At 47.6% G+C, this 23,842-nt stretch overlaps 1 protein-coding gene across 2 annotated transcripts; it reads right to left on the reverse strand.

Annotated features, from left to right (window-relative positions):
- Positions 1 to 72: 72 nt before the first annotated feature.
- Positions 73 to 18,938, reverse strand: CXCL12 (C-X-C motif chemokine ligand 12). 2 transcript variants are annotated; one of them, XM_075154639.1, is made up of 4 exons: positions 18,848 to 18,938; positions 13,372 to 13,489; positions 9,877 to 9,963; positions 73 to 4,256 (listed from the first exon to the last, which is right to left on the reverse strand). In XM_075154639.1, exons 1-4 carry the CDS (start codon positions 18,906 to 18,908, stop codon positions 4,241 to 4,243), a joined length of 282 nt encoding a protein of 93 aa, XP_075010740.1. In that variant the 5' UTR covers positions 18,909 to 18,938; the 3' UTR covers positions 73 to 4,240. The 2 variants fall into 2 exon arrangements, with proteins under 2 accessions (XP_075010740.1, XP_075010741.1); XM_075154640.1 differs by lacking the exon at positions 73 to 4,256 and having other exon boundaries at positions 7,569 to 9,963.
- Positions 18,939 to 23,842: the final 4,904 nt, after the last annotated feature.

The following is a 23,842-nucleotide window of genomic DNA, read 5'->3' on the forward strand; positions in this document are numbered from 1 at the left end:
GGTTTTTCTGATGTGAAGCTTTTAGTTCTTTGTTTGTGAAGAAAAAAAATTAGAAGCAAGTAATAATTTCCTTTAGATAGACATTTTTATTAAGGAAGTTTTAAGTGCATACACATTTACGGGAGAAATTACAACAATATAAAAGTGTTTATTTTCAAAATATTCTATGAAAGGAGTAATTTCAAAAGCATAATATAATTCCTCCATAAAAGCTGCCTTACAGGAACACAAATACAAAACCCTTTTCACATTATTTGGGAAGATACTTCTTTTTACTTAATAAAAATATAAAGTACAGTATTTATGACATTCTGACAACACTGAGTTCTTAAGGAGTGGAAGACGTGAGGTTCATGCAGCCCCTTTCATCATGATACATGTTTTCTTCTCTGTGGCCACTAGAGTTTCATGTTTGCAGACAAGGCTTGTCTTGGTGGGATGTTGGTAAAAAAAAAAATTCAGAGTTTTAGGTGATGCGTTCTCAGAAACCCCTGGTTACTATAAATTACATCACTCAAAACAAGTTGCCAGAGAAAAGAAGGACCCTTTAGATGCTAACAAAGGGAAAATAGCAACAAAAACTTCTATAGGAACTGCATTTTCAACGAAATGTGTATATTTAACTTTGAATATAGCCTTCATTGCAAAATGAACAGTCACCTTTGCTCAAACACCTTAGTTAAAAACACATCAGAAAGTCACCCTTCATCCTTCCTCAGGCAGAATTCAGATAAGATATTCATACATAAAAGTATAAAGCTCGTATAAATAAAAAATTGGCACAGCAATAAATACCGTCTATTCTTTAAAAAAAAAATAATCCAACCTTAGGATTCGACAGCTGCACTTTGAAAATACCACACATGACGATTTCACATTTATGGAAGCTGCTTTTTCAGCAGCAGTTCAGTGTTACCTCTTCTCCCTCCTCTTCACGTGTGGTCACTACATCACTCCCATCTCTCCACGCTTCCTTTCCCTGATTCGGTCTTTGGTCAACAGTTAAAGGCTGAAAGGAAAATCTAGTGTTCCCCCCGAGGGGGTTTCTGCTAGTGCTGCTTCTCAGCCTGCTACGACCGTGGCGTGCACAGGAGGAACAGCGTGCGATGCACAGATAGCGCAAGGAGCTTGGGGCAGCCAAGTGACTGATTTCTCTAGCGTGAAGGACATGGCTGCTCTTCCTGATGCATCATGCAAATAATGTCAGGCAAAAAGCAAAGCTTCCTGCTCAAGGTTGAATTTTGGTCTAAAGCAAGAGAAAGCTTTTATCAGGTTGTCACTTAAGTCTTCGGTTACTCCTGGCCAGGTCTGTGCCACCCCTGCATTCACACTGTACTCAACGTTGCCCAGGCAATGGAGGGACCTGGTGCTGGCCCCCGAGAGCAGCCCCATGGCCTGAGTGGTCTCAGCTATGCGAGCAGTGAATCGTCACCAGCACAGCGGTGCCAGGGCCCAGGTCACAGGGCGAGTCTCAAGAAATGCCAAAGGCAGGCAGCCCACAAGGCACCAGACAACCTGCACCTGGCTGTAAGTGTTCCCTAGCCTTGCAGGGAGTCCCTTTCCTTCCTGCTGCTACTCCTGCATTTCTCCCAGGAGCAAATGCCCTTCCTTTAGCAGAGGCTACTGCAACGCCCACTAGTTTGCCCCTAGAAGAGAAGGTTGACAGGTGACCCTATTTCCTGCAGTGCCTCCACTACCTGGCTGTACCGTCCAGAGCTAGGATCCCGGGGTTTGGCTGGGGTACTCCAGCACTGCCCATCTCAATGCTTCTGTCAAAGTAGTCTGTTTGCCCAGGCTGTGATGTAGGGTTGGCATGTGCCCAGAGACGTTTCCCTGCTGGTGCTGACCCCAGATGCACTCCCTGTTAACGAGGACTGCAGCAGAGCATGGGCAAGGCTGTGCAGTCACATCTACCCACCCCATTTTCCACAGGAAAGCCAATGTTTCCTCTAGAAACAAAATCTTCATGCCCCCTATCATCATTAGCAAGGTATGCTGTTGAATCAAAATCAAAGGGTTATTTAATTCTCCATTTACTCCAGTAGGAATTGATCAGACCTCAAGCTGCCCTTGATGGCAAGCATGTGTGAAGAATGCACCTTCCTGGGTGGGAAGGACAAGCTCCACGTCTGTGCCAGAACCAAGATTCTTCCACACTTTCCCCAAAGTTATTCTTGGCTTTGTCACTCACATGTCTGCCTCTGGCAAACCACTAGCAATTGCAGGTGCATGTGTGGGGAGAGGAGATGGACCCTAGGATATAAAGTACAGTCCAGGAAAGGTACAAGAAACTCTAGTTTTTTCATAAAAATTCTTTCTGTCTTTACCCTCACAACAGAGGATCTGATCCTACCCACATTAAATCAACACTCCAATTCTCATCAAGTACAGTGGTACCAGACCTTTCAAAATGATATACTTAAAGCACCAGGTTGGTAATGATAACAATAGAAGGAATGTGAAAATCACGCACATACATTTTAGGCACAGCAGTTGGTTTCTACTTTAAAGCAAATGAGGTGATGTGCTCCCAGCTGAAGCACTCTCTGTAATAGCACTGTTGCGCAGAGAGGAAAATACTTACAAGATTTTTACCTGAATCCACATGGAAATAAGGTAGTCCCTGGCTAGCCAAAGCGCTTCTTTGGCACTAAAGATGCCTGCCACAAAAAGCAGTGCTTGGTGAAACACCCCTCTCAGTGTTCCCGACACAGGCTGCAGGGAAGAGGGAAGATTCCTTTTGAAGCAACCCACTCAAAAAAAAATACAATCTTACAACATTTTTTTGTTTACAATACGCACACAGATACATACAAACATAAGCACTGTGCTGCACAAGTGTGCTTCCCCCCGGACCCCAGTGCGCAGCGTAACATGATCATCGCAGTACTGCAGGTGTCTTTCCATGCACTATACAGCAAAGATATTGTGTATACAGGTAGGAGTCAGGAGAAAGACATTTCTGGCTGAGGGGATTGGTGCAAGAAGCGGTACCTGTCCCTGGGTGTGCTTTGCAAAGGAAATTGCAGAGGTTATCCTGTTCACCAGCAAACAGGGTCATGACCACTTGTGAATGGTGAGTGTTGGCCTTCATTTCCACACCAGAGAAACACCACTCCTTCCACAAACTGGGCAGACTCTCTCTTGCCCCAGGCATCTCTTTTCTCCGAAGATATGGCCAGACATCCTCTTTTAGGTATCTCCGGAGCAATCAAAGACGTTACTGCCCTCAGGTATGTGTGACTGTGTGTGACTGTTCAGTAGCCGAGGCTACAGCATCGTTGGTGAAGGGTCATGTGAATGCATCTCCGCCTACTTCAGTGCAAAGCCAGCCAGGCAAGCTGAAGCCACCTCCTGTGGATGGGTGGGAAGAGACACCTGGTGCATGGCAGCATATCTGACTCCTCCAGCAACTTGCAACATGATTGTGTGGTTAGACCTTTAAGAACCCATTCTTTTTTGTGCTAAAATCTGTCATCAGAAACACAGGAACATAGGAAATGCCAGGTGACATCAGATCAGTGTTGTGGCTCCTAACACACACAACTACTACAAACTAAGTACTAGCACCTTGCAATACCAGGTGTGCATTGACCCAGCTGCTCATAGCTGTCACCAAGGTCTCTGATCGTCAGAGAAGGGCTTTAGCCCTGTAGCCCTGAGTTTGATCCCTCACCCTAAATACCTGTAAATGTCACCCATGATAATGCTGTTCACTTTCATCAATGTCTGATGCTTTTTAGCCTTCCTATGTTCTTGGCATCGATGACTTCTGAAGGCAAGGAATTCCTCCACTACTTACACAACATCATTGCACTGTACAGTTCATGACCTTCTAGGTTTAAAACTCCAGGAGACTTGCATGAACGAAAAGAAAGTTAAATAAAGCAGGACCGCTACATAGCAAAGGAAATAAAATATTATATAATAACATAGGGTTAGTTTAAATTCATATCTGCCCTCAGTTCTAGGTAATAAACCAACCTGTATAAAAACATATATTTCTCAAATAGTTACATCTTACTATATAAAAATAGCACTGTGAAAGCAAGCCAATTTGTGCAAAAACAAAAAAACACCAACAAAAAAACTCCAAACAAAAAAAAACCTTTGGAAATGCATGAAGCGTTGCTTTTGTGCTGCATGATAACAGTGAAATGTATTCATTCCCTAATACTGGTTATCTGCTCTCTGGGTCCTACAGTAAGAAATCCTGTAGACGGCTTACAATGCTTGCCTCTTACATCTTGAACCTCCTGTTGATGAAGAACAGAGTGAAAAACTATTAAGGTTTATTTCAGTTGCAAAAGCTTTGATATCAGGCCTAGTCAAACAGCAAATCTGTGTCTGGACTAACCCAAAGGCATTTCTTTTGCAGCCCCTCCAACCAGTATTTGCCAAACCTTTTGGGGGAAGTTCTCCACAAGGAGCTACTGGGACCCAGCAGGGCAAACCCAGCAATGGGAGTTATTTTGGGCAGGTTGTGCTTATCACAGTTAGTAAGGTGTTCAGAGCTAACACAGGAGGAAGGCTAGCTAGGAAGCTTATTCTGGACTTGAAAGCCAGAGCAGAGAAATATCGGTGGGCAAAGACACTCGGCAAAAAAAACAGCAGGGAAAGGAGGGATTAATCATATGTGAGCAGCCCCAGTAGTGGAGCAAGTGGCACTGGGAATGCCTCCTCTACCTGCCCCTACCCCATGGCTCTGCTGGAGATCATGGACTGCAGCTCCACAGGGGTCTACAAGGGTGCTAGGTCTCTGTGAGGATGGAGGAACACAGAGGACAGCCCATGCTCTGCTCTTGCTGGTGTTCAGCTCCCACCATGGGGTGGCTGGAGAGCAGAGGCTCCCAAGAGTGCTGCCCAGCCAAGGGCCATCCCCATGGCCTCCGGGCTGTCGGACCTCGCCTGCTCTGAGCAGCTGGGCAGCACGTCACAGCTCGTGGTGACCAGCTGCCCAGTGAAGGTGGGCTGACAGGGAGGGTGAGCAGCCACCACATGCTGCACAGTGAACGTGTGAGGCATTAAGTGCAGAAGTAGGGAGCTCAGGGTAGGAGGCAGACAAGTCGAGTCTCCCATGCTCAATGTGAGCATGGCACCCAGGAAGAGTGGTGGGTTAGGGATCACAGCAAAGTGCAAGTGTGTTGTGTGCAGGGTTCACTCAGAACAAGGAGCCAGTCTGTGCTGGCTGTGCTCCAGGTTTTGTCTGAAGTGACCCCTACTCCTGCTCCAGGCTGATCAACCTTTTGCAATCTAGATGAGGTCACTAAGGCTGAGTTACAAACACCAGGTATTCAAAACCCCTGATGTCTCAGCATGTCTTGTCTAGCCTATAGGATCAGAACAAGCATCCCTTTCAATGCCTGCTGAACAATTAAGACTGTGTGACCACAGCCAGAGACAGTTGTGACTACTCTCAGTGAAGGTAGCCTTGGAAAACTGATCCAGGCATAAAGAGGATGACAAAGCCGTAAGCAAAATTTTCCTCTTTGAAGATATCTTTTCCAATATCCCACACCAGTAACCTTACTTCTTTCGGTGCAGAATGACAGGACATACCACCCTGGTGGAAAAAACCTGGGACATCCAGAGCATTGGCATATGTAACACCGTTCTCTGGGACTTGCCTAGCATCTCCCATAGGAGAGGTGTCAACCAGTCACCAATGCACCAAATCATGTTGCCACCACCCAGTGCTGCATTTGTCATTAAAAAACACCAGTGACAAATTTCCAGCTGTTATTTATAGTTTTACTCTGTCAGTTTGGTATTGGAGGAATATGGCCAGCTAAAAGACATAGGGCTTCCAAATCTTACCCTGTTTTTTACTTTGGCTTTGCTTCAGGGTTATTTTCACCTCTTTGGGTATCCATTTTCCCATCTGTAAAGTGGGAAATTTTTCCCACCTCTGTTGTGGCTGAACTTTCCCCCTATTTTAAGAATTTTATCTATATAATACCCCTTTGCAGGGCGGGTACAGTTGTTATCCTCAACAACTATTGGAAAAAATGGAGGTCTGGATAGGCTAATATTTTTGCCCAAGATCACATAGGATGGTCAGTGGAAGAGCAGGGACTTGAACCTGAGGTATCCCAGCTCAGAAACTAATGCCTCCTACCATTCTTTCTCCCTGGAGACTTTAGTGGTGTTGCACGGGAAGGGCAGCGTGGGCCCCGTTTCTTCTGTTGCTTTTTTTTATGAGTGCGATGACGTGGTCTAAATTAAAAGAAAAATACAAAAAGACTGCCATAAATTATCCATATACAAAGGCCTTATTCACATTTATCCTATGGTCCCCTCACATCTTGCTGGCAGGGTGCAAATGAAGATAACATCCCCTTTCACATACCCTCTGCCTCAGAGGAAAGCCAGGCAAATGAAAGTGCCCTGGTGACAGGACATTTGCTAATTCTGAGGCCAGAACAACTCTTTTCCCCAAAACACCGAAGCCTCCCCAAATGCCTGCTAGAACTTGTCAGGCAGGAGCCTCACCATCCGCACAGTACCCCCTGAAGTATAAGCTGGATTTCTGGCCTCCCACCCAGCATTCCCACTGACATCAACAAGAACCGGTGGCTATTCTATGGGATTTGTGGGCATTTGGTGCCTTAAAACAAGGCTGTAAAGTTAGTTGCCTACATTGTCCCCACCATATGGGGCATTCACCCAGCACACGCTTGGTGGAGTACCGGGAGGTAGTTGTTTTGGTGTCTTCAGCCCTTATTTACAAATGAGGTCAGAAATTGGGAAGAGCTGCCACACTGGGGTTTACAAGCACTATGGAGAAAGGCAGCAGCAGGGCTTGGCTCCCATCACAGCCAGCCCCCAGAAGCTGGGAGTTTCCTTTCCTTTCTCCCAGCGGGCTCAAGGGAAAGGTTTTTCCTATTTGACTTCGTGATCTTCTCCAGATCCACCAGCTCTCTCGTCTGTGCCAGCAGTAGCCGCTGAGCTTAATGGACTCCAGCATCTCAGGCTGAGGGGAAGTTCTGAGGTGGGACTATATTAACGTGACAACGGACAAGCAAGGATCATTCTCTGGTCTCTGTTTACTCTGCAAGGGCTTGATTTTGCATATCCTTGCATGAAGGGAGAAGGGAAAGGCAGTCAATGTACTGTAAATGATGACCGGGATCGCCTGGAAGTGATAAAGGATTTGTTAGCTATTTCAAGAAAGGACTGATTTGCCTCTTGTCTATAAAATGGATGAATGTTGAATGATGTTGGCCACAGCAGCTGCACAATGTTTTTTAAAGCCAGTTAAGGAATTTGGTTTCCTGACAGCCTGAATGTATTTTACTGATGTCTCAAAAGTATGTATATTACATGGAGATGTAATGAATATAAAGCAATAATAAAGGCTAAGCAGAATTAGTGAGCAAAATAATTCCCTACTAAAAACCATCTTTGGTTTCACAATCAACTGTATTGGACTACTATATTTTAAGAACTTTTCCTTGCCCTTAGCTGCAGATTATAACACAGAAGATACTCTCATATTGAAGCACTGGTATAGATTAAGATGTCTTGACACTTTGGATTTTACTTAAGCAATTACAAGAGCCCTTTCTACAAAACGTATTGCTTTTATTCCAGAAAAATAAATTCCCATGTACAATTGGGTTTTCATAACATGAAACAATTAGCCATTTTATTGCTAGTGCATATAGGGTAATGTCACATTTCATACAATTTCAGTACAAGTGAAAAAATATAATATATGGCTGATTGAAATTGATAACTACATTAACATTTATAGATCTATATAGATTTATTTTACAAGCTGTTAGTAGTTTAGAGGGATATCGGTGTTTTAAACTACCAACATTCATATGGCTCCAATTCAAATATATGAATTGTTTGATGCGCTATAAATATATTCCAAAGTACATTTCATTGAAGAAGTCAAAGCTGTGCACTAAAATATATCAAAAACATGCCTTGTGAAAATGCTACAGACAGAGCTCTGACTGTCTGTGGAGCATGAAAATGCCACTGGTGCTAGTATTTCTAATTGGAAAATGAAAATAATGCCGTGATTACAGGATTAGGTGATGGAGATATATGATTTCTGTCATCTTATTTCATAGAGCTGGGACAAAATTCTCTTCTGTTACTCGATGTAAACCAGGATGAAATAAACCCAACTAGCAGAATTGCTTCTGGATTAGAGTTAGGTAAACAAAACCCAGAATCTGGCTGGAGATCAGGCACAGGCTCACTGGTTTCAGTAGAGCTGGCCCCAGATCTTCACCAATGGAAGTGAGAGCAGAACATGTTCCAGCTGAGTTGTTCCCCTAAGTCAGGCAGGCAGGATCTGAGCTCATAATCACATTGGCCCAACCCTACAAATTTCTTAAATGCCTCCTAAGTTTCAGGTCTTATGAACAGCACCAAGGGCTTCACTGGGGCTGGCAGCAAACAGAAACTTAGGCAGGGGCTTGAGAATTTTCCCAAGTTGGAAAACAAAGTAGCCCAAGCCCCTAGGATAGTTGGCATGGGCCACATCCTGCTTTTAGGTTCAGTTGTGCCTAAATCCACAGCCATCCCAGCAGCATTATCCTGGATTACCTCTGCAGAGAATTTGCCCAAAGGACAAGAGGGCTGAGCGCTGGCAGCAAAGAAGGCACTGAGCATCAGATGAGATGGGAAGAGCTGTCAGGGCTGGAATCGCAGTCAGCTTGTTAGCTGGCTTCCTTCCCTCCTCCTCCTCACTCTTGGCCCCAGTGTGGTCCCAAAAGGGCCACATGGAGGACTCTCTCTACCTCTGGTAGCATTTTTCCCCTTGCTTATTGTAAAAACACAGGGGAACAAAGACTTTTTTTTTCAACTCTACCCCTTGTTTGGCAGATCCATTTGCAAAGCAAACAGTGGAGGGCATTCAGCTACCTGTACTGCCTCACATCTGCCCTGGGGCCATACCCCTCCCCACATTTCTCCAAGAATGCATTGCTTTTGCAAATGACTGGATTCCAGCCCTGCCTTTACCCTACAGATGCAGAGGGGGCAAGATTCAGCACGGTTACAACGCAGTTACTGAGGGGTGGGAATGTGGTGGCAAGGGTGGGAGGGATACTGAGTGCACAGGTAGGCTTGCTGGCCAAAATGCCGCTGCTGGATCAACCGCAGCCCAGGGCTCTGGGCAAGCAAGGAAATGCTTTGTACCATCACTTGTCTCATCTTCCGTCCCAGGAAGGCTGGAGCCCTCCCCTGCAACTCAGCACAGAAATGTTCTCTGTGCTGCTCTTGCTCACTGTAAAATTGAACTGAGATACGCTGGGTCCACATCAGGGTAGCCGTGATCACCCACTTTCAAGGGGAATAAAAATAGATTTTAAAAGTCTGAATTTGCCAAGTATGGCTGGTTTTGCCCTGGCCTTGTGGGAGAGCCTTATTCATGGCAGCGCATCTTGCCTTGGCTGATATTAATAGCACTCCACACTGGCCAGCAGAGAAAGACTCCATAGGCCTCAGCTGCCTGTGCAAACAGACCCCCAGTGTACCGTGGAGAAGGGGCTCCAAAGAAACTGGAACAATACAGATTCTGAAGTAATTGTAGTTCGGCTTGGGGAAGAGGGGGCATAAATGAAGCATTTTCCTTGGGAGAACGGCTTTTTTTAAAAGAGGATGAGTTGGGGACCCCAGAATAGATTCATTAGGATAGATTTTGCCTCAAACCCTGGCAAAACTCTCAGTTTAACATTTAGGATATACTAGAAGCTGTTGTTTCAATACAGACTAGGTCAACTCCAAACCCATCTTCAAAACGATATCTGATTCCATGAGTACTTTGTCCACATGGTAAAAGCCAACCCTTAATGTTCTACCCTTTAATAACTCAGGATGTTAGCTGTTAAGTCCATTTGTCTCTTGCCTTACTTGTTTAAAGCTTTCTCCAGATATTCCTGGATCCACTTTAACTTGGGATCAATGCACACTTGCTTGCTGTTGCTCTTGAGCCTTGCACTGCCGAAGGAGAAAAGTCAGAGTGAGTCTAGTGTATGATGCTCCTCAGCCCACACCCCCCCCAGATGCCTTATTTTGCACAGAGGTTTGCAATTCCATTGTGGACAGTGTCCGACTTCCTTGGGTGTCAGTGCTGCTGAAGAGGATGGGTTATCCCTGCCATCCTCAAAGCACCTATTATAAAGATCCCTGGGTTCAAAGCACTGGTACCATTTGACTCCTCTGATGCTTATTCTTGTGGTCCGTACTTGTGGTACACATATGGGGGTGAGATAAATACAGAATTTAAATCTAAGTTTTCCAACTCATACCTGGACTTTTATGAGTTCAGTGCCCGGAACAGCTAAATTTCCTTTGGAAATAGTGACATGGTAAATATAGGTCATTTTTGCAAGGAATTAATTAAGAGGAGCTTTCAGATTCAACCCAAAATTGAAGTTTCACATGTTTTGAGGACAGACACCAAATCATACATCTTGGATATTCTGAAAGGATCTGGTTAGCTTTTTGTTTTATACAAGACTGAACTAACAGGTTGCAGGCAGGAAGACAACTGGAAGTACCATAGTGCTAGAGGCAAGTTTTCCCTCATGTATTCACTCAGCACTGGAAACAAAAGCAGAAACCTCCTGCTGGATGTCCAAGCTGCACTTTCCAAACCAGACTGTTTAGCTAATTTGAATTCCCTATGAATTTGGCATTTGGGCTATCTGCATCTTTCATACAGAAGCAGTACGAATAGCTTTTTCACCCGCATCAGCAGGTCTCACCCTCCAGGGATCTCGGGGCCTCTTGAGAGTGCTGTGATCTCCCACGTCCCCCAAAGCACCCTGCCTCTGCCCCAGCTGCTCAGAAATTTCCCCTTAAACAGCCTGCCTGCCATGCAAAAGTGCCAAGAACAGCAATTTCATGGAAATACCCATAGGAATAAGTTCAGCGCTTGTTTAAGCATTTTGCTGGATGGAAGCCAAAATTTTCCCTGCTTTATAAAATGAAATCTGCAGGATATAAAACCATGGTGTAAGAAATAACAGGTCAAAAAAGCTCCTTGGTCTGAAGTTATGCAACAACACAGTTGTAACATAAACACATCGAAGATCCAGTCTTGCAAGCCCTGCGCCAATAAAGAGATGAATGGGCCTAATTCATATTTCCCTTACAGCAGTGCCAAGCTGGAGTATTTCCAGTGAAGTGATACCAACAGAGAGTAAGAATGGATTTGCTGATGTTAGCAATGCCTGAGAACTCTTGAGCTGGCCTCGCAGGGTACAGAACCAAAAGCACACGTAACCAGCCTCCAGCCACATGCAATGCAATTCCTCACCTAATATTAAGACGTTGGTTTTTTTAGACATTTATTTCTGAGCCTGTCAGCCCCTGCTCCTTATACAGCCACAGCAGAGACCTAGGCAACTGGATGGAGTATTAATCTGAACTGGTTTAGATGTCTACTTCAGGATGCAATTAATTGCATGCTGAAAATGCCTATTTCCCTGTACGGAAAAGCAGGGCATTTAGGGTGGGCTTTGTAGAAGGAGATATTCACAGAGATTTCTGGATTTGGAGAGATGACTTCCCATAGAACCAAAGACAAAAGCCTGCTCTTAGGCTTTTTTTTCAGGTACAATTCCTCTCAACCATAAAGGGGAATGTACTTGTGCAAAAAAACTCCAAGATCTTTCCTTGAAACTATATGATTTCACTGAGATTCTCTATTCCTGAAAACGGTAGCTTTTAAGTTACTAACACCTTCACTGTAAATACATATCCACTAGATTCAGAGTGTGGTTAAAACCATGATGAGAAATTCATGTGTTAGTTTTGATTCCATTTCAGCTTCTGCTTTGATAAAGACCTAGTTCAAACTCATGATGTTTCAGGGGTATTTGGAGGTAAGTTTTTAAGTACTTTACTTTTTAAAGTAACAAAAAGATGGTGAACTATAGGTTCATGTGTTCTGTGTGCCACTAAATCACATTGCAAACAAACACATTTGGGTCAGGAATGGACAAGAACGTGAGTTGTCTGTGTTTCTGCATTTCATGCTCTTATCCGTCTCTCTGACTATGATGCCACGTTGATTAAGAGATAAATGTATACTCTATCCTGTCTTAAATGCCTGTCATTTTCTTGAAACTACTCCAGAAAATTCCAAATCCTCTACAAAGCCTTAGCACTGGTACCCTTACAACATCCATTGACAGTCCCGGAGCACAAATCCTTACATTACTGCATTTTGGATGCTTGCCTCCAAAATTGTTTATAGGTAGAGATCAGAGTTAGTCACAGCTGGTTTTGCCATTTTTGTGAAAGAAAATTATTTCTCAGCTGAGGCTTACATTTTTCTCACTGTCCTCCACCAACTCCTAAGGCAGAAGCACACAGGAGAAATTGTGTATGATGAGTGGTTTAAAAAAAAGACAAAAATCATATGAATACAAACTGGTTCATGAATGGATACATGCTCTTCAATATATCTGTACATTCCTGAGAAATCTCACAAAACCACATCAGTTTTCTGAATGCAGAAATGCTTTGGATGACAAAGAATGGACTTCTACAGCATTTAAGTTGCAACTGGAAGAAGACAGAACTAGTGATGGGAGCACTGCACAGAAACCCAGTCTAGTCACTGAGACCCTCTTACAGAGGTCAGCAGAAGTTGATGATTAGTAGGGCTTCCCTGCAATGAAAAGAATGCTATTTTTTTTCCTTCTGAAGATTTTGAATTTTGGGAGAGGAGGGAAGGGGTCACCCATGAACAAATGAACCAAAAAACCTTCCTAAAAACACACAGAAAAATCTACAACCGCATTTTCCGTGAAAATCAGTGTTTCTTTTTCAGCAAAAATGAGGAGGTTATTTTCCATTGGGAACCCATCATTTCTGTCCTGCTGTGATCTGTGATTTACCAGAGTCTGTCACTGCCTGGTAAGTGTGTCCCTAGATCAGGCCAGCACATGTTTAGGGTCTGTATGACCTGTGGAGGCTACATGAAATCCGGGAATTACTTTTGCTCGTTTAGCTCCTCTCTATGGAGAAGTGGAGCATTAGGAGACTCAGACCACTGTAAGGTCTTTCCCCCAAGATGTGAAGCTCCACATCCAAGGCAATGGACAGCCTATCTGACATTCCTGCTCACATACCCATGGGGGAAACAGAACACGGGATCACATAGTTACAGGGAGATGTCAGAGGTAGAACACAGCTGGGAAACATTTAGCTGGGCTCCTTCGTGTGGGGTAGAGCAGGGTCCAGCTATATCTGATGCACAGGGTGAAGAGGTGAATTGGAAATCATGGCATGAGACACAGACCTAATTGCGGCCACCAAAGCAGGAATCAGCTCTGTGACTCTCCCTTTTAACACCCGAGATTTGCACCCAGCTGAAAAGAGTGAGAGACTTACACAATCTGAAGTGAGCAGTTGGGTGTGGAGAGGATTTTGAGGTGCTTAATGTTGGCTCTTGCCACGTTGCTCTCGTAGAATCGACAGGGGCATCGGTAAGTCAGGCTGACGGGTTTCTCTGCGGGACACAGGGAGAGAAAGGACGCGTTACTCCCTCTTGCTCCAGGTCAGCAGTGCAGATACACAGACCAGGGCTGACAGAAACTCCCTCCAAACGTGTAGGTGAAAAAAAGCAATAGAAAAGCTGTAGCTTTGGGAGAGCATTTGCCCACAGCTCACGGCACAATCCTTTTACTCCAGTACCCAGCCTTTCAATCCTGGTGCGTGGGATTTTGGAAGACAAAAGAAGAGGGAGAGAAAATAGAGATAAGTAAAGAAGTAGAGATTAGAATAAGGAGCCGCTCCATTGTGCAGGGATGCTCCTGGTAATTAGACAAGATAAAGGCCAAAAGAGGGGGCACTTGTCCTCAGTGTTGTTCTTGCCAAATGATTTTGACCCGAGGCCAAATTAGAAGGTAGCCAGAAGAAAGCGATGAATTCCAAAGAGTTCAGATCAAAACGGCTGGGCTCAGGTGCAGGCTTTTCACGGGGGACTTACTGGCTACAGAAAAACCCTGAGTCTTTCAGGCTTTCCCAGGGCCCAGCGGCTGACCTTTCCCCACTACAGCCAACCCTTACTCCCAGCCGAGATACTCGCAGGAGGAGGTGCGACTCGGAGATGTGAGATCATGGTGGTTTCGCAGGAGAAATTTGGAGTCTTTTGAACTCCCAGCCTGTGGCAAAGTAACAGCCAAGGAGACAGTTGTCAGGCAGTGTGCTCCCCATATACTAATCAGAGACCGCCAGACTGGATGGGAGTCTTGTCACTGGCATCACTAGGGACAGAATTAAGTTTAGCCCCCTAGGCTAAAAATCAGCAATGAATATGCATGCAGAACTGAGAAAGCAGCCTGGTGCTCACCACAGCCTCTGATGCAGTCCTTCTGCTACCTGATTTCTCCATGGAAGAACTTGATTACTGGCAACCAAGTGCACATAAATAAGGTCCTCACTCTGTGTGTAAGCTTCAAAGCCCCATGCACACTAAAATACAAACACAGAAGCCTTGCCTGGAAGTCTAGAAGGAGCTGCCTAAGATTTTAAATAACTTCCCAGTGGAGCAGTTTTCAGCCTCTGGGAGGAATTAAATTCATACACCTAACCCGTAAGGCCTGGCTCATGCTGTGGATGGTCAGATCTACAACTGACAGAGCTTTAGATCCCACATGGCAATCTGCCACCCTGTTTATTTAGCCACATAGGAGCACTGGCAGCATCCAAACGCAGCTCCCTTAATGGCAGATGGAGAGTGAAAGAGTCAGGCTTGGATTTCCAAGAGAAAGGCTTGGAATCCCTAAATTGCTATCTAGTAAGGTGAGAAAAGAGACAGCTTTTCGAAGTGCAGCTGATCTGCATATATTGCACATTTACCAATGCCTGTCTCTAGCACATAACCACAGACAACACGGTGAAATTAGCCTGTTCTCAGGAAGCAAAATTATTTTTTCCGAGCTCCTCTAACAAAAGATGAGCTAGAGTCTGATCCCACAGGCACATGGGCAAAGAGAGAGGAATTCATTAGTGGGAGCAGAGTTCCCTCCAGATTCACACCAGGATCTGGACTAGAAGTTTACAAAATTGGAGGAGTTTTTCCATCAGTTTTATGGCAATCAGTCAGTCTGAATAGTGGTATGATCTACGAGTTAATAAATGGGAGAAGCTTCTGTCTGCGGGAGGAGGAGGGCTGCAGGGTGAGCCGGGAACATGCAATAGACTGACTAGTGCTAATCTGGAAGGGAAGGAGAAAGACACTAGGATTTCCCACCACAAATCTGTGCCTGATAGCTATGCATTAGTGAGTTTGTATTGGAAAGGGAGGCTGAAATTGAATGCGCTCGTACAACAACGCTCAGGACAGCTGCAGTGGAAGTGTCTCTGCAAGCTTGTACCAATGAAGTTTAAGCAAGTTTTACCCTAAACAATACACAAGAAATGAACTGTTCAGATCTACGATTTGAGAATGCAATCCTGTCTTCTCTGAGACTGGGAGAGGGACTTTCAATCTCATCCCACTTGAAATCAGGAACAGAGAAAGTTTAACCATGACTAACATGTCCGTGAGTCCCAAAGTTGTTTCCTGCCCGAGAAAGGACATCCAGCACAGAAAGGAAGAGGGAAAGCCCCAGCATTCGGTGTTCTGTCACCCCAATGCAAGGTGGAATGACAACTCCCCTCTCAGCACAAGCATCCCTTTGGCATTTCTGTGCCCCTTGCTTGGTGACCAGAAACAGGCACTGAGCAACAGGGACCAGCAGCACAGGCACCGGGTCAGCTCTCAGCATCACTAACAGGGAACCAATATCTCCTGCCACTGCCCCTCCAGCGCTCCGGCTCTGAGAGCTTGGCTGGTGCTCACTCTGCTCTTAGCAAGGCTGAAAACCAGGGAAAACTAGCGCATGTGGCATTCCCAACACATGAATCCCGATCATTCTGAAGTAGGAGAGGGAAGGGGCCATTTGGGGTCCATAATTTGGGAAGGGGACATTTCTGGTCTTACCCTGAGGCTGACAAATACCTTCCTTATCTCATTTCAAATTGTTCCATGCACAGTAGAGCTGATTAAGCCAATTATTCTACAGGGTTGTACTGCAGAAGTTAATGCTCTGTGGGTTCTCTGATGTCTAATAAACACTGAGCACAAGCTGAAGCATTCTCTTGGTAGGACGAATTAGTAGTCTGTTAATTGTACTGTTACATGAAAACACCAGTTTTCATGAAACTGATGGTACATAAAGCTTTCGAGACCCTTATGCGTTTGGCACATTTGGTTAAAATGGGTGAATATAGTCAAAAGTTACAGACAAGCCAGACGCTATTCAGATATCTCAATGTCATTCCTTCAGCCTTATTTCCTTAGACAAAAAGAAAAAGAGAACACCTCTTTTGGTCTCGACTAGCAGGCTTCTTGGGTTTGGGTGTTCTGCTGGTTTTTTTTTTTTAAATAAATAGTTTTACTTTTTTTCTAACTCAAAGCTGAGTTTTGCTGGCTCTGAACACCCACTTCTGCTGGCAAATTCTCTTTAGAGACAAAGCACTCACAAAAATCTCCCTCACAGAGTGGCCATTTATCAAGGTTGCACAGTACCTATTTCACCCCATAGGGATCTGCCTTGCCTCACCCGCACTGGAACTGGACACTAAGGGAACAAATTAGTTGCCAGTTCTGCTGCAAAGTTACCATCACTAACTTGCTGTGCAGGCTGGGAAGCCATGGGCACTTGAATGGAGGGGGAAACTATACCCAGGCAAGCAGGTTGGGCATGAACAGACAAAACATTTGCTGGAAGCATCATTTTACTCCTTTTCATCCAAAGGTGCATTTGTCAATATCAGGAGAGGGTTGGCAACTTTTTAAGACTAGAACAGCTCCATTTCCCTGGGGAGTGAGGCTGTGATAGGCAGATACAGCTTTACCAGGGTAAAGCTCACCTGCCCTCCAGGACAAGGTAGCCCTGCAAGCCTTCATCTGGATCAAGGTTGAGAGCACTACATGACACGCAAAGGAGGAGGCAAAAAACTTCACTCTTACCACCACAAGCCGGTGGGGTCTCTCTCCTTACACTTGGACTGTAAATTGGAGTTTTTTTCTAACCCTTTTAAGCCGTTTCCTTATTCAGGTAGCCAAGTCCCGAGACGCTTACCCTGCCATAAAGATACCCGCTGCCGTTTGCTGCCAGCCAAGGAGTGCTGCCGGGCAGCTCTGCCAGCCTCCCACTCTGTGCTAAGTGCTGCCAGAGGGGAGGCGAGGAGAGGGAGCGCCCTTGAGCCCCCGGCGGCCCCCGGCCTCCCAGCCCTGCGCCTCCTGTCCGGGCCGCAGCCCCGGTGAGGACCGGCAGCGCTTCCCCATCTCGCTCCAGACCCGCACTCGCCTGCAGAGGCAAGGAGAGCCTGCTCTGGGTACCCGGGCACCGGCCGCCGGGCCAAGCCGCCCAGGGCTGGGCGCTGGGCGCAGCGCTCCGCGGGCCGCGGGGCTGGCGGTGGCGGGGGGCGAGGGGCCGCGGCTGGCCCTGCCACCTGCGGTCCCCCAGGGATCGCGTCCGCCACCTGCGCGCTGGCTTCCCAGTCCGCAGCCCCAGCGCGGCGGGTCCCGGCGTCAGCAGCGAGGGCCAGAGCCCACCTGGCCGGGTCTGCCTGTTGGAGTCTCTCTGGGGCAGCGCTGGCTCCGTGCTGGCTTTTTGTGTGCTTCGGCGGGACGGGGTTGCTGCTGGGACAGTACTGTGGAAAGGTATCGGCGAAATTATCGGCAGCAATTAACTATCTCAGGCTAAACAAAGAGGGCACCGGAGGGCATCTTTTGCCGCCCTGGGTGGAGAACACCAAAGTTTCGGTCGCCAGAATGGGAGAACGAGACGGGAGCGGAGGACTGAAAGGGCCTTCGTTACCAAGCCAGCAAGCTTTCGGTGAGTGGACAAAAGGTGGCAAATCTCTGCCCGGCGAGAAGCCAGCCGCAGGAGGAGCGCCCGGGAGATGCTGCCACGCGTGGGGAGTGAGGCTGCCCCGCGCGGTCCCCGCTCCCCCGGAGCCCCGCGGGACAGGGCTGCCCGCTGCCCGCGGGATGCGGAGCAAGAGGCGCAGGTTGCCGCCGTCTCCGGGGCTGTCCGCACCCGGCGGCTCCCACGGCCGGCCCCTGGCGAGCAAGCCGGCCAGCTGCCGCTGTGGCCGGGCTCCGGGGGTGACACGCGGGGCCGAGACGGCGCTGCAGCGCGGTGAGGGAAGGACAGCGCGGTGTCGCTGTCTTAGCGATAAATGCCGCCGCGGCAGCGCTCGCCGGCTGCCAGCCCGCGTTTCCCCAAACCTCTCGTCAGCGCACCTCTCCGCGCCCCCCGAAACCTCCCCGTGCACCCTCGCAGGGGGCGCGGTGAATTCCTGCTGAGTGACCACTTTGGCTCAGCTCTGCGCTGATCCGAGGGAAGATAGATCACAAAAGAGGACAGAAAAGGAACCGAACAACCGCCTGTTTCTCATTTCTCGTAACTTTTAGGGTAAGTTTTTTAAAGGGGAAATCGATACGCATATTTTGCAACCAAACCACCTCCCTGCAGACCGAGCGCTGTTGAAAGTCTTCCCCCAGCCGATTTCAATCTGGGATAAGTTTGGCAAAGAGGATCGCTTCGACCAGCCTTCTTTTGAAAAAAGCGAGCGAGGGAGGGAGGGAAGGAGAGCCTGCCTGCCTCCAGCTCACAACGGCTATCGCTCGGGGCTCGCCCGACGCGCACATCTGAACCGCGGCAGCAGCCAGAGCCGGGAGAGCGAGCGAGCTGCGGGGAGAGGGGGGAAGAGCGGGGATTTCCGCGGGACCGCGACTCCCGGCCGGGCGCCCGCAGGCAGAGCGGCGCAAGCGGCGGGCAGGCGGGGAGAGCCCCGGCAGCTCACTTACCCTCCGAGAGGGAGATGATCGCCAGGGCGAAGGCGAGCAGGGCCAGGGCTCGGAGGTCCATGCTGGGGCGGCTGGCGGAACGGGGGGCAGGCGCTGGACTGCTCGTCCCGGCGGCCGTGGCGCTCTGCTGGAGTCCCCTCCTCCCCTCCCTCTATAGAGGGGCCGGGACCGCCGGGGCTGGGGGAGGGGAGCCAGGGGGAGTAGCTAGCCTATGATTTATTGCCCGTGGCATGTTATTACATCCTTCCTCTGTTAAAAATGCTTGGAAAGGAACCAAAAGAGCGAGAGCTCCTCTCTTCGCTCCGTCAGCCCGGCAGTCTTCCCCCAGGCAAAGCGCTTGCCCCAGCAGCCCCGCGACCCGAGCCCCCCGTGGGACGGCAGCGGCGGTGCGCTCTCCCCGGGGGTCCCGCCCGCACGGCGGCTCGGGGCTGCGGCGCGGTGGGGAACCGCGATCACGGTCACTCCATCCAGCCCGGGCCGGGGGGAGGAAGTTTTCTCACCAAACCATGCCAGCCCCGGTCGCGTCTGGGCGCCCCGGCCCCACTGCCTTTGAACCAGAGCTGCTTTGAGCTGGCACGGCTGTGGGGACGCATCCTGTAACGTCGCAGCATTCACACCGGGAAGAGGAGAAAAATCCCCCTTCGCTCCCGTGCGCGCGAATCTAGATTTACACTGGCGCTCTGGGCATCAGATCCAGCGCCTCATACGAAGCACCCTCCCAGAAGTTTATCTGGGAATTTGAGGGGGGAAAAGAGAGAGAGGGAGGCTTTCAGTTTTTGCCTCCGCATGCTTGGCTCGAAACACCACCTTTTCCCCGTATTAGGTGAACTCAGTTGTACAGTTGCTGCCACGTTTCACCTCCTTTGTGTTGCAGATGCCGCTGGGCGCCCTGGCACCTCGGCTGAAAGCCCCCGTAGCGCGGCAGAGCCCGGAGGTCTAAGGGGTGCCGCTTACCCCGAGCTATTACAGCATTGTCAAGTGTAATTGACTTAAGCATGTCCTCGCTGTCTGCAGTCCAAGCCCACGGGGCCCCGTTTGTTGCTATTCAATACTTTAAATAAACATCGAGGCTTTGATTTAATTTGGACCCCTCGGCTGCATTTAAAACAGGCGCCCTCGGTAAAGTTGGGACAGAGTGAGTAAAGCTAATCCTGGTCTGGAGGTGTTTAAAAGACAGGTCCACAATGCCACCAAAGACAACAGCGTGGGCCGTTTATACCCTGGGTAACTTCAAACTCTCCCAACTCTCCCAACCACCATGAGGTTGGAAACAGGGGCCCAAATCCTGCACCTGTGCTAACCTGTGGCTGTTTCACTTAGAGGAGCTTGTTTCTAACGCTGGGGGAAATGCTTGTATCGACACTGGACCATGAATTGGCTCCCTCCCTGACACAGGCCGGCAAAGATGATTCTCACATCCAGCTCCCCTAAATCTAGTTCTTTGTGTTTCTTTGTCCCTGCTTACCAATTTGTTTAGGCTGATCTTGCTCTCCCCCCTTTCTTTTAGGTAAGCTAGCACAGCAGTGCAGGAACTTGATGCATTAAACCAGCCAATAATTGTAACTAGTGCTGTGAGCCTGTCTGCAACTGCTGTGACAGTTGTGAAATCCTGCAGGGATGGGAGAAGTGAATCTTAATCCAACTGCAAACACTGCTAGGAGCGCTGCTGTCCCACTAGCGCTCCGGCTGGCACATGAGGATGTCCACGCTGCCCTTCACATAAAAGAGTAATAGCGTGTCTTTGCTGTTGCTACAGGCACAGAGAAAAACAGTCCAAGGATCTAATCAAAGAGACTGGATGGACGCAGAATGAGATCAGAGTTAAATCTGAGCAGCAGTCTCCCCCTCGGCATCCTCAGACATGCACATGTGTTGTAACTGCAGGGGAAAACTGGTCGGAGCCCAGGAAATGCCTGGACAGACCTTCAGAGCTGACTGGAAGAGATGCAGCACGCAGATACAAAGGCTCTCCCTACACCTCTGGATAGCTGAGTGCAGCTAGCTTCAAACAGGGCTCACACCCTCCTCCTTACGGCAGGGGGATGCATCGGCTCCCCGTGCGCCTCGGCTGTCCTTCCCCTCTGCTAGAGCCGCCTCTGCGTGGGAGACCAAGTCTCCCGAGGAGAAGGGAGTACCCGGGCACCGCACCCGGCAGCATCCCTCTATCGCCTGCCCGGCCCCCCTAGCAGCGAGCGCCGGGGCTGGCTCCGCTGCGTCCCCGGCCCCGGCGCGGTGCGGCGGCGCGGAGCTGCCTCCCAAGCCCGGGAGAGGAGAGCCCGGCGGGGAGGGGGGAGCCCGGCGGGGCGGGGGGGTCCGGGGCCTGCCTGGCGGCGGGTGCCGCCACCGCCAACGCCCGGGTGCTGGGCAAAGTCCCCGGGGAGCTTCGCATGGGAGGAAAGGCGGCCCCGCGGCGCTGGACGGCCCCGCTCCGACGGCTGCCGGGTGACCGCTGATATTCCGCGTTCTGTTTCCTCCCTCCCCGCGCATGCACACACCTGCACACACCCATAGGTATGTTCTCTACTATATAGAAACCAGTGACATCAAAGCAAGCTTCGGGGTTATTTTGCCGGCGCAATTTTACCAGACCGGCCCAGCCTGCTCCGTGCCCGGAATCCCCCCCCGGTGGGATCCTTAAGCGGACGCGTTTTGTTTCGGGTCAGAGCAAACCCAAGCCTGCAAAGCCCGAGAGCGCTGAACGGGGCTGCGGGGCGAGCGCGGGAGGGGAGACCGGACCGACATAGAGCCCTGTGCCGTGGGGCTGCCTTCACGACTTCACTGCTCTGTTCCCGCTACCGGATGAAGAGGAGATCTTCATACAATAACCAAGCTCATCTGAACACCGAGCAAGTTTTATGAACTGCGATTTTTTTTTTTCCATCAAGAAAAAAATTGCTGCCTACGGTACAACGATTCTGAGCTTAAGATTTAAACAGCAACAAAACAACAAAGCAAATCAATACAAGGAAAAAACCCTCAACGGGGGTCTTATGCTTTGCCCCCCCCCCCCCCCCAATCTAGAATTATGAACTCATGGAAATTTGAGCTAATTGTACATTTAAAGGAAAGTCGAACGACTGGGCAAGTGTGAAATTCTCTGAAAAGTTCGTTTCAGCTTAATGTTAACTCCCACAGAATTGACCAGTGTTTATCTGAATGCTGAACAAATCCAGTCTGCACCCCTCTATGAGCTGGGTGGCTGAATCCCACCCACCCCCCCCCCTTCAACCAGCTGCAGCCAGAACTCCTTAATAGGCAGTAAATTTAGTCTTTTATCTGAATGCTAACAAAGAAAGGATGAATTCAGAAACCTTAAATAGACCTACTGTTGATTTCAACACAGCTTGAGACAGCCTTTTTTAATAATACAATATTCCAAATTTTTAGTGTGTTTGTATCAAATTACATTTCCTCTTAAATGGGGAGATGGCAACATTTCAGTTGCTAGAATTTTAGGCTGGCATAACCCAGCAATGAAATCATTATTATCTGAAGTTGTTTTAAATCCCTACAGATTATGACTAAAGCAAGCCATTTCTGACCAGTACAACACAACTCATTATTATTAAGAAACTTTTTTTGTGAGTTAAAAATTAAACTAAATGTCCTCAGCTTGGGAAAATAGAACCCCTGTTTAATCTTGTTCTCACTAAAACTATTTGACTGTGATCTTCCTTAATATTTCCTGGACTGGATCTGTAACTAAATGCATCATTTTTTGGATGGCCATAGTGTTCACACAGAGTCTATGTTTAAGTGGAGTTAAGATTCACAGTGCATCTCAGCAATCTGGAGTAAAACACATTACAAACCAAGTGTGTTAATGCCAGGAAATTCAGTGATCTAGAGTTAAGGATACTTACATTTAGAAATCTATATGTACCAGGCTGTGGGACTGCACAATTAAGATACCAAATCGACCTTATCTCTGCCTTGTTGTAACATCATCCACTAGTCCACATGATAATGACTACAGCAGTTTAGTATCTCTGTTTCTAGATGCAGCTCTTTTTTTTCAAGATATGTTTTTTAAAGCATGCTTAAACTGCTTTTTTTCACATAATATGATGCTGTGATGGGAAGGAAATGAAAGAAGCTAAAATGTTAAAATCGACATTAACTATTGCATGATATCCTTACAGTGCAGGGATAAGAGTGCTTGGAGATTTTGAGTGTTCCAATATTTTTATGTATTTATATTCTTTTGTAACTTAACTCTGAAATTCTTTGATTTATCATACTTTAAAAAAAAAAAATCAAGGCATCCATATAAAGTTCTTCTTTCTTCAGTTACTGACTATACGCCCTTAGATTTACCTCCATCTTACTGTCTTTCTTGTTTTGCTTAAGAATTCTTTTTTTAATAGTAGTCTTATTCTAGCGACATTCCTACATGAATAGGGTTTTTTTTGCCAAGACTACTAATCAGGTGAAAGCTTGAAGGCTTTGCAGTCTTGCTGCACATCCAAGCAGCAGCTAGAAGAGGACAACCCTACAGCGGTTTGAAGATCTTTCTTGACTCCTGTCTTTAACCTTCTTGTTTCAAGGCTATTTTCCCTCCTTATTGCCATGTCAGGGTTCCAAGCGCGTCCTTTACATGTGTAGCGAACAGGACTTTTAGTATTAAGTATTTGAAACAGAGCAGTATAAAATAAGAGAAGTGACTTGCTGGATTTGTCTGCTCTGCGGAAGGAAAAAAATAATCTCCCCAAATAGATTCAGGTTTCAGATAGAATTGCAAGAGTTCTGTTCTTGTTGCAGTAAATTAGCCTCAAACGTTCATGTACACAGAGATATCCATAATGTGTGTTGGCCCCAAAAGATTCCTTGGAGGGCAGAGACAGAGATCAAATAGAGGTCAAGTGAGTAACTGTTTATAGATGGTTAACTAGAGTGACAGAGAACTGTGGTAGCTGCTTTTCTAACAGTGTTTAAAGGTTTAAGCTTGCTTCACTGGGAGTTTTGCATGTGATTTCAATGGATGTGAAATTGGCC

Source organism: Calonectris borealis, chromosome 7, assembly GCF_964195595.1.
Source record: "Calonectris borealis chromosome 7, bCalBor7.hap1.2, whole genome shotgun sequence".
Classification (NCBI taxonomy): domain Eukaryota; kingdom Metazoa; phylum Chordata; class Aves; order Procellariiformes; family Procellariidae; genus Calonectris; species Calonectris borealis.

Excerpts from the sequence above, each read along its gene's own strand:
- CXCL12 (XM_075154639.1), bottom strand. The coding sequence starts at position 18,908 with ATGGACCTCCGAGCCCTGGCCCTGCTCGCCTTCGCCCTGGCGATCATC. Across the intron at positions 13,490-18,847 it reads GATCATCTCCCTCTCGGAGG|AGAAACCCGTCAGCCTGACT; the intron begins GTAAGTGAGCTG and ends TGTGTCCCGCAG. Across the intron at positions 9,964-13,371 it reads AACTGCTCACTTCAGATTGT|TGCAAGGCTCAAGAGCAACA; the intron begins GTAAGTCTCTCA and ends CTCCTTCGGCAG.